The sequence below is a fragment of the Anarrhichthys ocellatus genome, unplaced genomic scaffold (assembly GCF_004355925.1).
Source record: "Anarrhichthys ocellatus isolate YVR2014 unplaced genomic scaffold, GSC_Weel_1.0 scaffold16, whole genome shotgun sequence".
NCBI classification, from domain to species: Eukaryota; Metazoa; Chordata; class Actinopteri; order Perciformes; family Anarhichadidae; genus Anarrhichthys; species Anarrhichthys ocellatus.
The window spans coordinates 1,772,231-1,787,103 of record NW_022280046.1 but is presented as its reverse complement, the minus strand read 5'-3'; the positions used below and the strand labels follow the sequence as shown (position 1 = coordinate 1,787,103).

The 14,873-nt window shown below is 40.2% G+C and overlaps 1 protein-coding gene across 1 annotated transcript; it reads right to left on the bottom strand.

Annotated features, from left to right (window-relative positions):
- Positions 1 to 2,809: 2,809 nt before the first annotated feature.
- On the bottom strand, positions 2,810 to 12,401 carry urm1 (ubiquitin related modifier 1). Its single transcript, XM_031855874.1, has 5 exons — positions 12,352 to 12,401; positions 10,973 to 11,043; positions 6,097 to 6,178; positions 4,251 to 4,299; positions 2,810 to 3,663 (listed from the first exon to the last, which is right to left on the bottom strand). The coding sequence occupies exons 1-5, from the start codon at positions 12,384 to 12,386 to the stop codon at positions 3,595 to 3,597; spliced, it is 306 nt and encodes a 101-aa protein (XP_031711734.1). The 5' UTR covers positions 12,387 to 12,401; the 3' UTR covers positions 2,810 to 3,594.
- Between the last annotated feature and the right edge of the window lie 2,472 nt (positions 12,402 to 14,873).

The following is a 14,873-nucleotide window of genomic DNA, read 5'->3' as shown; positions in this document are numbered from 1 at the left end:
TAGGAAGCGGTGAGTTGAGAGTGCTGGCAGAGTGAGGCCTGCATGCAGCACAGACGCACGTGAGATGAGCTATACGAACTGGACCATCAGAGACATGAAGGCATGCACGAGGAGAATAAATACGAATGAACGAGGCAGATTAAATAGAAAGAAACGTCAAAAGATATACGTTTGAATGGAAAAAATAGCTTCTTAGAGAATTCCATCTAATATATTAATATATAAAGAGCAGGTTAGACAAAGTCTTAAGTGCATGCTAAGCAGAGATATATTACTTAACACAATTTTAAAAACGCATTTAGTTCTTCTTTGGGGGAGTCTTATAAGTTACATATTCATGTGTTATAGTGCTGTAAAAAGCTTAGAAGAACACAAGAGGCCTGATGACTGATGCTAAAATCTCAGGAGCCAAACAGCGTCACTGATAAATCACGTGGGACACTTATGGCCCTTTCGGTGTTTTTATCTTTTTATCTTTTTTCATTATTTTCTTTATTTAACCAGTTTTACTGCTTTAAAATAATTATAATTATTCATTTTCAAACGAAAAATGTCTGATCATTCAAACGTATAAATAGATAACACAAATATTGAAGTTATTAACGAATAATGTAAAAACATAAAAAATGTACTATATTACCCCTAAAATATTTTCTTATTTTAAATATATTTTGAAACGTTTATTTTGTAGGCTCAGCATTTACTTGAAAACAACAGCACATCCACACAGCCAACGTGTGTGTGTGTGTGTGTGTGTGCTATTGTTGTTGAACATTAAAGGCCAACATTTCTTAATTCCAGGGGATCAGTGCATCATGTTTGCTCTTGCAGAAATGCGTCTGTGTGAAATGGACTCAGCTACTGATTCTCGTTACTTATTTTACAGACTATCAGTAGCCTCTAAATTACAATTGTTTATTCATTTTTATTTTATTTGAAGCAAACATTTGTGCACGTGCATTTCAAAACACAACTGCATAACACGAATGTATTTTTTTCTAAATAAAGAGCTTCTTTTTAATTAATAAATAATCAGCAGGTTCAGTGGTAAAAAAATGAAAAATAAAGCCGAGTCTTGTTACATTTTGATTGTGGCAATATAGATGCTAAACTACTTCTCATTTAGAGTTATTTGGTAGACTGTTTGAGCTTTATATTTCTAACTACAGTGTTTTTGTTCAGCTAACATGCCTTCAGTTTCAGCACTGGATTCACTGCAGGAAAACTATGGGTGCAAAACACGATGGAGAGTAAATATAGCAACAGTTGCTTTGGTTAACATAATCGAAAAATTAGGGATAACTATATATATTTTTTTTTCTTTCATGTACATAACAGAAGAATACTTAAAAAAATGATCACCCTGTCAGTCTGATAGAAAGAAAAAATGAAATCAATGCTACTATGTAAAAAGATAATCTAGCAGTTTATTTTTAATGGCTAGTCATAGTGTTTAATACATGGCTGTTTATTACAGGAGAAGCAGGGGCTTTTTATTCCCACTGTTAGAACCTGAGCTGCTCAGAGTCGTTATGATACACGTTGGTGATCTGATGGTGAGGCCAGGTCGACTCTCTCGCCACCACCATCGTCACCATCTCTCCTGGCTGTTGAGCAGGATCAGTGTGCAGGATGTGGACTTGCTTATAAACTGTGCAGGTAATAGTCCAAACCCTGCATGCACAATGAGAGTGCGGATATACACACTAATGGAAACAGAGTGGGAATAAAATGTGGGTACAAACCCTGATTCACATGTAAAAGCAAGTGTCTCAAGTTATTATGTATGAGCATTAATAGATGCAATAAAATAAAAATGTTTAAAGATTTAAAATCCACAACAGCCCACCATTGACGTTGTGAACATTTGGTTAAAAAATGTAACGTGGTGACCTGTGAGAGGCATCAAGTCCATATACACATGCAGAACCTTTTGATCACCCCCCCACCACACACACACACACACACACACACACACTCAGTTTCCTCAGTATCCCAGGCTTGCACTCGCTGACACGGTGCTACACTTTCTCCTCTCTCTAACCCCCTCGCAGCCTCATTAGCATTTCCTTTCTGCCGGCCTTTATCGGCCGGTTTCCCGTTGCAAAACGGACTCCACAGCCGAGAAAAGGTTTTAGGCCGCCCCGGGCGTTCAGGGGAGGGCAGCCCGGGGGCTAGACCTCGACCTCCCGCAGTGGTCCTGTACACCCCACCCACCACCACACACACACACACACATTCTCTCTCTCTCTCTCTCTCTTATGCATATTCCAGCTGAGTGGGGCTGTAGGACGGTAAAATCTCCCACAAGTCTCGTCTAATAAGCCTAAAACTGCAGTGTGATCACAGAGCCGGACTTAAATCGATCAGATATAAGCTACCAGCAGGAATAATCGAAGCGTGATGTAAAATCCTAATTGAGAAAAACGTTTGGACAGGCCTCCGCGTGCTGTACAGGGTGCTGTGGATCTTTGCGGTCAAGATTGTACTTTGGCATCGAGAGAGATGCTGTAGTTCATTCTGTGCAGAAACACATGATGTGGTTTGGGGGAATTTGAAAGGAATAACCTTTATATACAATAATCATAACATAGTTAACAGCAGTAGAAATTCAATCGGAATTAAATGTTCATAATGTATAATTAATGCTTATTTCACCACTGTGCTTACAACTGGAAATAGTCGCTCCTTTGTAGTAAATTAGTATTTTGAAAATGAATTACAGAAGTCAGAACTCAATTTATTTTACAAAAAAAGCTTTTAATCTTTCTTTCATTATGTGAGGAAAAATATAACATTTAGAAGATTAAAGTATATTTTAAGAAAAATGACATCACATCGGCCCAAAAAAAACAAAACACTTTATTTTAACCCCTGCTATTAGCCTTTCTATGCATTATATAACACACTATAATGTACTTGTAAACATTGTAAGAACATTTTTGTTCCTTAACTATTTGTCAACAACTGTAACCCCACGTGAAGCATCCATAACTCGCTTATGGGGTGTAAATAGATGTTATTGTAAAACAGATTTTAAAAACGTCTTCATAGGAGAAATTATCGATGTTGACAAATGAAAAAAACACCGAAAAATTTCCTTATGAAGATATTGTTAATTGTTTGTATACTGACTGCTTAGACATGCTGATTGTTTAAGCAACGTGTAACGTTATATTTTATATTCCTGAAGGTCATTGGAGACTAAGAAAAGGTCTTTTTGTCTTTCATGCTGGAATTGAGGATGCAGGGAGGTGAAGTTTTAAACACCAAAGGCAGGTATTTGCACTCGCACCTGTGAGTCGGCCAGTACGACCAGAGATTCATACACCTGTCCAGTTTTGATTTAAAAAAAAGCAGAATTCCCGTCTCACAGTTTCCACATTTTTCTTGGTAATCGTCTCTGAATTTCCACTTATTCCTGTGGACCAAACATCGATCCCGGTCAGACAATCCCGGTGCAGGCTGACACATCCACAGCGACCAATGGGGTGGTGTGTTGTTGAGATGTGGGTGGGGAGTGAAGAGTGCAGAGGATGTGGAGAAAAGGCTGTTACAGAGAAGGATATGTTGCGTGTATTCATCGTTCATTTGCTATCCTCCATGAAGAGTGGAAATAAATACAACGTTGTCTTGGTCCTGTAGTTGGTAGTCCAGCTCCCCCTGAGGTTTACAAAACACACGACACATTCAATACTCACACATCTCTACAAGTCAAAGCAGAAATGTCTGTCTTCGCTAATACAAATGTGAGTATTGCTCCCGTGTTCCCACTGGGGTCCAATCAATGACAAACTTTTCATTTCATTTACATCCTGTGTTGCGTCCTGTAATTGAATCAATGGATTGAAATTGAAGCGTTCGCTCTGTGTGTGCGTGTAAATATGTGTTCAGATACGAGACCCCAAGGACGAACCTGTCTTGCAGCTGCTTTCACGTTACATGAAACATTGACTCAGAAAATGAGCAGTATCAGTCTCAGTGAGGCTATAACCTGCACCCACACACACACACACAGAGTTCTGAATTAAATACTGGGGATCTATGCAGGCAGACATGATCTCCAGTCATTTAACACTGTAATGGAAACATCGGTCAACATAGGCTAAAAGAGCTTAAAATAAAAAGTATTGCATGTTTTTACAAGCTACTGGAAACACACACACACACACACACACACACACACACACACACACACACACAATCTCTCTCTCCACCATCTGACAGTGAACATGGCTCCCAGAGCTCACCATTAGCTCCCAGTCTGCATCATTGATAAGCACCAGTATCCCAGGTCTCCTGTGGGAAAACACACTGTTTTGAGTCAGACACATTTCCCAAAGGCATACACACACACGCAACCACACGTATATATGTGTGCAAAAATATATACCGGGAGAGCAGAATGTCTCCATAGATGCACATAAAAAAAAAACACATAGAAAAAAACCCGATCTGCATCCAATAAAAACTAATTAAAGTTGTTTTGAAATATAATTAAATTAAGGAAAGAAGCACTACAACAAAGATTTTAATGATGTTAAACAAAATAGAAATAGCTTCCTCTATTTAATGGGCAGGACATTTTTATATTCATATTTAAAAACAAAAGAAATATGTATTATTACTTATTAAATTTGTACTCATTATTACACTTACAGCTAAGACTAACTTTTTGGGTTAGTCTTTCCTTTGCAAGCAAAGTCTGTCATTCAGTCGTAATCAAAGTCAAAAATAACAGTAAAAGATAATTGATGACACCTAAAAGTGTGGAACTGAAAAAAATATTTTTATTCTTAATATTTTTCAGGAGCAAAATGTAGCCCAGAGAAAATAGTCAACACTTCACAGTATGAAATTAATAGACAACCAGTATTCAGTTTGAGAACTCACACTGGTATATTTATGATAATACATCTAACAGTATCTGTGACTGCATGTGTGTGTTATGTCCATGTTACAGCCCATATATAAGATCATAAACAAGCACTTTGGGGTTATTCTCATTAATGCTATGCACATTGAAACTGCTCTGATCTGCAAATATGCATAAAGCACATGTATTAGCAATCACAAACTCAGAAAATTGTTTTACAGCTAACAAGGGCTGAATATCTCTCTTTTTTTAACAAATTTTAACAAGACAAAAGTGTCTTCAGTAAAATAGTAGAGGGAACGTGGTGGGATACAAACTGTCACTGACAATTAATGGCGGCCCAAAAATAACGTACAGATGAAGCCTAAAAAACAAATCCCCACCCTTCAGAAGAGGATAATGGGGGTAAGGGGACAAACACCTCTGGGTGCAGTCTCCTTCACAGAAGTTGGTGTATTTAATTTCTGAACGCCACAGAGGAAACTATTTAGGTATTGTGGGTGGGGAGATAATGCCTGAAGCAGTTCAAATAAGCCTCTCTCCACCTTGATGCTCTATGACGTCAATGAGAAAGGGCAATGTGAGAGGAACCTGTGAGTACAAACATGCGGCAAGAACACACAAACAACAGGGCTGCTGTGAGAAGGAACAAAAGAATTAAAGATAGTCAACTAATCACACACAGATTGTTTTCATTTTTAAAAGATATTGAAGAAACACCTTGATGATGTGTGCGCTTTCAACATGAAATACACACACACACACATCAAATGTACACGGTTTATAGGTAGGCCAGCTATTTCTCCAGTCATTGCTTAGGTGGTGCTATAAATAGTCCTGCACAAAGACAGCTGTAAAAGTCAGCCAGTCCTATCAGGCTGCTGTGAGCCCTGGTCCCACAACACACATTCACACACACACACACACACACACACACTTGCACACAGGTAATCATCTTATTGAAACCCATAACCTGAAGGCTAGACATTTTTTCCTCGAGGATTTCAGCAGTTTTGAACTGCAGGAAAAAGAAAATGCTTCACAATCTACTTCACTTTCATTTTCATCATTTCACATGTTCTAATAGAGCTGTTGTGACCAAATGTTACAGTCACATTTGGCAGTATATTTATTTTGTTGCTGTGATGCATAACGTATCATTTCAGGTCATATTGTTGTACACAGATCCAAGTGTGTGTCAAGTGCAGGCACACACTCACACAGAGTCTCCCTGGACAAAGAGCTCGGGCCGTTCCTTCAGCAGGTTCCGTTGGATCCAGACCAGCAGCTGCTTCACGTCCCCTAAAAAAACCACACACACATACACACAAAGCCCATACACAGACAGACAACAGAGGCCACAGGTCAGGGGTTAAGGGTCAAGGTGCACGGTTCCAGCCCCCTGGTCGATGTGACGCGACAGAAGCACCAGGCGGGACGAGGCTGTGTATATATGTGTGTGTGTGTGCGTCTGTGTGCATGTATATTTATGAGTGTATGTGTATGTTTGGGGGGGGTTCTGGAAAGGGGGGGATGGTTGACTGATGTCAATGGCCAAGAGCGACATTGTTCACCTTGGCTGGAAAGAAATTAAATGAATGATTTGTGTGTCTAAATCTAGACACAACTGGACAGATTAGAAATCAAAAAACACCCACAGCAAGACATTTTCAAAAGGTTAAAATGAAGGAAAACAAAATTGAAATATTAAGTCAGACATTTTCCAAAAGCATCTACTTCTTTAAAAAAATATAAATGCAATAATATTCCTCTGCAGCATCACACTTGTGAAGTTTTTTCAACGCAGGACAAATAAAATAATCCGAAAAGCCGATATTAGAATGATAATTTTCTTTGTTTGATTGGAACATTAAATTCTCGCCTGAGATTGGATATCAGCCAATGCTTGATGAGTCTATGAGTCTGACCTCTTGAACAATCAGATTGACCTCGTCTCAACAATAGGCTGAGCCTCACTCAGACCGACTGACAGAAAGCCACAAAGGCGACGACAATGAGAGGTTTTAGGATAAATCCCCGCAAAACTACCAACAATGAATATATTAGAGTAATGGCTGTCGTTCGCATCAAGATTCAAGGTGGTCTGAGAGCTTTTGAGTGTGTGTGTGTTAGTGCTTGGTGTGTTTCTTTAAAGAAATGTAAGGAAACATTGTAACATTATGGACACAAACACACTAAATCTAATATTTTCTTGTGACCATTTCCTGTTTTCGAGTGTGTATGATCACAGCTGTCTTCTCGATGTATATGACGCCTCGCGATAACACTTGAGAACAGCACTGCAATTTCTGGTAGCCATATCACACACACTCACACACACACACACACACCATCAAAATGAACAGTATCGGCCTCCTTGACCAGTTTACACAGGAACGAAAAAGAACAGACGAGAGGTATGGAAATATATGAGGAGAGAGTAAATAAACAGAAGAGAGAGAGAGAGATTACAAGAGAGGGAAATAAAACGAGCGAGGCAGCAGATGGAGCAGATACGAGGGTAAGAGGACGACAGCGAGTCATCCCAAAGCCAGGTGGAAGGAGAGCGCCGAGGCCGTAGCAGGTAGGAGCCAAGTCACACGGGGATCCAGGATCAGCTGGATCAAAGACAGAGCTAATATCACAAAACTGTGCAAAGACCACAGCAGCTTTTACATGAAATACATTCAGGTACATTCACAGGTGTAGCCAAATTTGGATTTTTTTTTGTTTACTTTCAATAAATGATTATGTTAGATATAAAATGCAGGCTAAACTCACTGAGACATTCTGGTGCCTGAAACCCACCAACATACCTGCTTCTTCAGATTATGAAATTATTAAACCACATATCTAAAGAAAATGTCTCTTCTGTGGAGGAGTCGTCTTTTAAAGTTCAAGGTTTCATTTATTCAGCCATAAAACAACAGAAATTGCAGTGCTTGCTGATAAAGGGTTTTAATACAAATAACCACAAGATGTAATCAAATGAAATACAAACTAAGAAAAACGTAAAAAACGCATAAAATAAATATCAAAAGGCCTACTGAAGCATTTGGCTTGTGACAAATATATTTATAGAGACACCTGCCTGGTCACTGATGAGGGCAACTCCCTGTGTGGATGATATGTGATGTATAAGGTGTGTGTGTGTGTGTGTGTGTGTGTGTGTGTGTGAGAGTGGTGCTCAGGTTAATTGCAGTGCTTTCAGCCAGCTCAGTAGTATAATGATAGTGCTAGTTCCAGGCCTCCATATAAAAAAAAGACAACTACTTCTCCCTGCAGCGCGCACACACACACACACACACACACACACACACACACACACACACACACACACACACACACCAGAGTAGGCAGTGAATATTGACCTGCACCTCTGCGGGGCTAAAAACAGAACTAATCACTACAGCAGTCATAACTCCTTCTTTGTGGTGACTCCTTTTTTTGCTCCCTCTCTGCTTTTAACCATTGGTAATTTTTCTCCACCATTACCCCTTATTCACTCTTTCATCCCCTCGCCCATTTACTTTTTGATTTGCTCTCTCTCTCTCTCTCTCTCTCTCTCTCTCCCTCTCTCGTAAAACCTGCTCTCCTCCTCTCTCTCTCCTTCATCTGTTTCCATCTTTAGCCTGTATTTCTATTTCCGTCCCTCGACACACACAAGCAAACATGTTAAAAGTTGCACACATAGTCAATAGATAGGTCTTAGCTCAATACACGGATCAATAATAATTCAGACAGCTTTTTTATAACAGAAACAGTCATCACGGCGATGCTCTTTTAATGGCTTTCTGTTAAAAGGTAAAGGGTTACACATAGGGCAACCAATTCACCTCACGTTTTAAAAATAGAGGACAATGTAAAGGAATAAGGAGTTAAGAGAGGTGAAAGGAAAGAACAATGACGTGGAGCGACTGGGAGGGAAAGGTTTTTGAAAGCGCTGTGCGGTCCAGGTAGAGGGGGGGGGAGAAAACGAGGGAACAAACAGACAAGAGAGGGAAAATGCGTCACAGGCTCCTGAAGCATCTTGGGATAGCTGCGTTGCATGGGTAGAGAGGAGACAGGGAGGGAGGGAAAGGGCGCCATTTTGACGCAGATTCAAAACCGTGGTCGCTTTTCTTTTGTGCATGCAGTTCCCCCCCCCCCCCCCCCCTTCTTCTTCTTTTCTGTCTTTGTGCGATTATGACTGTCATGTGAGGGGGGATGAGCTATCCATCTTTCTGCTGATGCGAGGGGCAAAAACTGTGTGATCCTCAGACCACAGGGGTTTTGGTGTGTGTGTGTGTGTGTGTGTGTGGGAGAGAGGGAGTTAGAGAGAGAGAGAGTTAGAGAGAGAGAGAGAGAGAGAGAGAGAGCGAGAGAGTGGGGGTGGGGTCTTTCAGTTGAGGGTCATCAATCACCGGCTGGGGTCAAAGAGAAATACGAAGGATTCAGAACCAATTATATCTGCCTTCACCCCTTCTGTACTAACACACACACACACACACACACACACACACACACACACACACACACACACACACACACAGTTGTGTGGGGCAAAATTAGTTCGGAGAGACATTTTCAGGATCAGCAAACCTGCCAGACACACAACCAGTTCAGACCTAAGATCATAATGAGCAAAATACGTCCAAGAAAGGTTATGTCTGTGCTCCTGTGAAGCTGAAATTATGAACTGTGCACAACATGGTGAAACCTCACACAGACACACACACACACACACACACAGGTCCGCTGGTGCAGCAAGGTCATATCTGACTGACATTCCCTGTTCTGGTCAACTTTTGTCTTTTTGTTGTCGTGGTAACATCAGCGCCATGGATGAACACCCTTTGTTTCGTTAAATACCAAAGACACATATTTCTCTCATTTGTTCCCTCTCTCTGTAACACACACACACACACACACACACACACACACACACACACACACACACACACACACACACACACACTTCAACCTCTAGGCAACTTCCATTCACTTGCCTCCTCATTTCCTCAGTGACCCGGGTCCTGAGCAGGGTTTGGGAAATAAAGTCGGGCTGCGGGCCGGTTGTCCCTCAACTCCTTCATGTGAGCTAGTGACCCATATTGGAAAGAGCCCGAATCCCACAGCAAAACAAAATCTAATCAATTTGGATCCTCAGGTAGGAAAGTTTTTATGAACTGAGAAACATGCCAAGTCAGCCAAAATGATCTTGACCAAAAAAAAAAAAAGCTGTCACCCTATACTGTCACTTTTGCAACCAACAGAAAAACATAGACTTCCCCTTTTTGCCCCCTTTCCTACCTCCATTCACATACACACAAACATCTGCATTAACAGTGGGCAACATTCACAAGTGAAAGGATCCATTCATGAGGATGGAAGCAAAGAGAGAGAGAGAGAAGGGAAAGCAACAGGAGGATCATGGAAGAAGTTGTGTGCAAAGGGAAAGATGCTATATATGGTTTGTTTACATTGGTTTTAATATACTAGTCACGAATCACAACATATGTCCCCATCTTCCCTCAACAAATACTAATATAAATTCATTTCCATATTGTTCATATATCAATGACAGATGTGTCAAAGAAAATGATGCATCTCAAAAGACTTCCTGGTTAAAGGTTAAATAAATAACATGTTTGGCCATTATGAAGTAAAAAGAATTGTTTTCTTATAATTAAAAAAAAAATGTTTTATGTGAAATCAGGACCACACTGAGGGCTTCGCATTTTTATGTGACCTCTCTTTAAATGGCCGCTAAACATTTCCAAACTTTAAGTAACAGACCTAAAAGCCTCACTGAGGTGTACTAGATCACAAACCAAAGAATCCTGCACACCAGCATCAGGTAAAGGACAGAGATGTCATTAATTAAGGAGTCTTTAAGTTTCTCCTCAAACCATCCTAACTGCCTGGAAGCCATTGGCTTCCATTGATTTTTAATATATTATGCAAGTCAACTTGGCGAGGCTGTAAACCTGTAAATATGTAATTCATCACACTGAAACCTCATATCTAATTCTAATTTAGTTCATTTATCATCAACATCACTTCGTAATACAGCTAAAAACAATGAGGCTCTCATTCGGACATGGTGATACTCACAAGGTTCGGATTGGCTCGGAAGAGTCACATGATGTTCCTTCACACCATTAAAAAGCAGCTCCGCTCCACCACTAGACAAAAAAACAAACAAACAAGAGTCAGATAGGCTAATTAAGTGTGTGTGTATGTGGTATTTAAATACTCTACACAGGACAAACATGTCATGAGGTCTGCTAAGCTGAGAGTAAACATATGGTTGTCTTTTGCTGTTTAATACAGGTGTAACACACCTTTACAGATAAAGAACGTACATTGAAGAGATCAAACAGGTGGCAGGATTAAACCCATTCATCCCCAGGTTTTCAAAGATAAAGGTTCTGTATGCCAAGTGTGTCTCAGTGAGGAAACTCTGGGCATTAAAAGAACCGTAGCCGCAAAATGTTAATAGAAAAAGAGTGCAAGTGATCGACAGTGTGTACGATTTGTTTGGTGCTTTCACAGGCACAGATCTGACACACTTGTCCATATGACTTACTGGGATGCAAGCACTTTGAAGAGATGGTAATTTTGGAAAATAATGACAAAGTCCTAAAATCGTTTTTATTCCCACATTCGTCACATCGCATGCTTGTTATTAGACAATGTCACATTTCTGCATGGTCGTCTGACCTGTGGTTCACCGGCTAAGACCTTCCTATCAATTACTGTAACATGTCAGCTCCTTTCTAGCTAACAACAGGGAGCTATGAGACCTCTAAAATATATATATATACACATATACACACAACATTGATTTTAATTTTCCTATTCTTAAATTACATATAGCATGACAGTGTACTTTATACTTATCCCCACTCATGTACTGAAGTCTGTTGCTGTCATATTTATTGTTTTGTTGAGAAGTCTAAAGTAAGGCAATACTCACAATAGTAACAAGTAATAGTAAATTAAACCCAAAGTCCTCACTTTAGTGAAGCAGGTCTGACTTGAGGCTAAGCTCTATATGTTGATTGGTGCTGCTTTTCCTTTAGTTTTGCAGCTCATTCAAGCTTGTGCTCAGAAATTCTTGGCATGTTTTGAAAGGCAGACTTCTGCACATCTGGCTGAGCTGCAAGAGGAACCACGAGCCGACCGAGTGTGTGCTCGTGCGTCGTGATTGAGTGTGCGATAACGTCACGGACACAACTTCTCTCTATTCCTGTCAATTTACAGAGAAAACGCGACTCCACGATGGTGAATATTTCATAAACAAACTCAAAACTAGCAGGCAGCTAACTTAGCTGTTACACTGATGCGAGGTCTTGTTTCAGTAAGCGAAGGCTGACGATGTATAAATAAACGGATACAAAGGTTATTCAGCCGCTTGTTTCCGCAAAACTGCTCACAGAACAACACAACTGGAGTACGAGATTATCATAAAGAGCTTTATATTCGCCTACCCAAACTCCAGGTGAATCGCTACGGGCGCTGCCATATTGTCGGCACATGCAGGAAGTAGTGGGGAGGGTAAGCCGGAAGTGACGTATTGAATGCAATTTTTCCATACAAAAGAATACATTAATGTTTAATCGACATCAAAACAAATTTTGGACATTTTTATCAAGAACTGCGTCAATATGGCAAACCGATAAGAAACATTAAGAATAAGAAGGTAATTCAAACGATTTTTAAAAATAAATTTATATTTTTTATCTATACTTTTTCTTTTTACTTTGTATATGTAACTCTGGTATGGACAGTTTTGTGTTTAAAAATGAATTGATATAATCAGCAAACTGAAAGCAATCTTATAATATTTTTAGAAAATAATATTATTTTGTAAAAAGACATATTGTTATGAAATTGATATTGTCCACCTCTTTCTTTCTTCGCGTGACCATATTTAAGGGCAGTATTGCTGAAGCATATTTTACAAGGTGTATGATTTATATGATTCACAATGAAAGCACAGAGAATTGTTTCTTTCTTTTTAGTTACAATATTTAAATTTTTACACTTTCAGTTATACACCTGCCTTTTTGAACTTGAACTGCAGTATAATGCTGCGTCTCCGTGTTTAGTTTGCACTCTGGGAACAGTAAGCATCTCTGTAACTGATTCTGTGTGACGGTGCCCCCATTTATGAACTGGTATTCCCTTGAACTTGATGTTAATTTAGAAAATCATTATATTGGAAAGTCATTAGTATGCAGCACTCTCTCTCACATGCCTTGTGCATGTCTGCATGTATTTGCATTGTGTATGTCAATATGAAAGTGTGCAGAGGCCTGACATGAGTGTGTGAATGCACATCTGTCTCTCTCTCTGTCCCTCTCTCCCTCCTCGTATGCATCCTCAATCATACTGGTGACAGTTCCAGTCCCAGTATGCAGGGCCGGGAGGAGGAGGTGGGGGGGTGGGAGGGGGTCGGTCAGAAGGTTTGAATTGCAAATCCGCTGCCTTCTGTTGGCGTCCAAGCCTTAGCAGGCCCTTCCTTGTCCTCATTCATGTGTTAATGAGGAGTCAGTGCAGGGGCAGATAGACAGATCGACCAGGGGCCTGGCAGGGGTGAGGGAGGAGTGAGGCGATGGTGGGGAGGCAGGCAGGAAAAGCAAGGGGGTCCTCTGATGCTGGAGGCCGCAGTGGAAGTTTTGAAAGATGATGAAGACATGATATGCGCCATTTGTGGCTGCAGCCTCTCGTCCTGGGATGAGGAGCATACAGTCATGGGGTGAGCTCAGAGCGGGACAAAGAGGCAGAAGGTGGGGTGTGGGTGGGATCGTTATGGCTGTAAAGTTCACGAGCTATCCAGGAATGATCACACCATCACTGGGTGTCACGTCACATTTGCTGAGCTGCCTTGAGGTGCACGTACAGCGTTGGATAGTACGCGATGCTTCTTTTGTACTCTGATGGACTTCTTGTGCTTTATCTATCTCAGTATGAAGTGACCAAAAACATACATTACATGTATTTGATAAGTGTACACAAAAAAATTGCTGTTCTTTTGTTTAATACGATTTGTTTTATTAGATTTGAAATGAAGAAGATTTAGAGATATTTCAATATTTTGAATTCAGTTGAAGATGATGTGAAACACCTGTTAACCTAACCTTAGCGGACATGCTCATATCCACTATGCTGTGTTTGTAAAACTGGAATACACAACACCCTGTTCAAAGGATATGCTGATATTCATATGCACATAAAATAAAATGTATCCCAAAAAACGTGATTCACTACCTGATTCATGATGTCCAACAGTTTTTATTAGATTACTGTTAATCAGAATGGTAATTAATTCTGTGAAGGAGCCGAGTTAACCTCTGGCATGACAAATACTATGCTTTTTTCCTCATTATTTTGTTGGCGGTCTCCAATATCCCACCCACACTTCGGCCATCTTCATCTCAGCCTCTCAAACTCAAAGTTGGATGTGATTTGAGACATTTCTTGAAATTAAGAAACGTTCCATATCTTCCTGCAGATGAATGTCAAAAGTCAACGCTACGCTGCCAGGCACCAGCTATAGAGCAGCCAGAGTCACACATGATCAGATGACAATGACCCGCACAATGGATTAGCTATAAAAGGACTGGGGGGAGAGATTAGGGGTGAATTGATGACGGTTGGCTGGCTGGCTGGTTGGCTGGCTGGCTGGCTGGCTGGCTGGCCCGAGAGATCTTGGGTCTGTTTCAATAAGGAACATAAAGAGCTGAAATTAACATGTACCATGATACCAAGCAGAGAGAATCCTCTTACAGATTACATCCATAACATGTTACGCCTATGGAACTGTATGGGAAGGGGAGACAAAGAGCAGAGCGAATGATCATTTTCTATTGTAGCAGATTATGTGGCATCCTATTCTGTTCTGTTTGATTTTATTGTACTTTCTGTTCTACATTATAACTTTGTTAATGTCACAAATTCAGTAATTCTACTTTCTTTTTTTTCCCAGGAAATCTTTCACCTGGAATAA

Bases quoted from the DNA above. Each gene is read 5' to 3' on its own strand.
- urm1 (XM_031855874.1), bottom strand. From the start codon at position 12,386: ATGGCAGCGCCCGTAGCGATTCACCTGGAGTTTGG. The intron at 11,044-12,351 runs GTAGGCGAATAT...TTTTTTGTCTAG, and splicing joins GCGATTCACCTGGAGTTTGG to TGGTGGAGCGGAGCTGCTTT. The intron at 6,179-10,972 runs GTGAGTATCACC...TGGTTTTTTTAG, and splicing joins TCCGAGCCAATCCGAACCTT to GGGACGTGAAGCAGCTGCTG.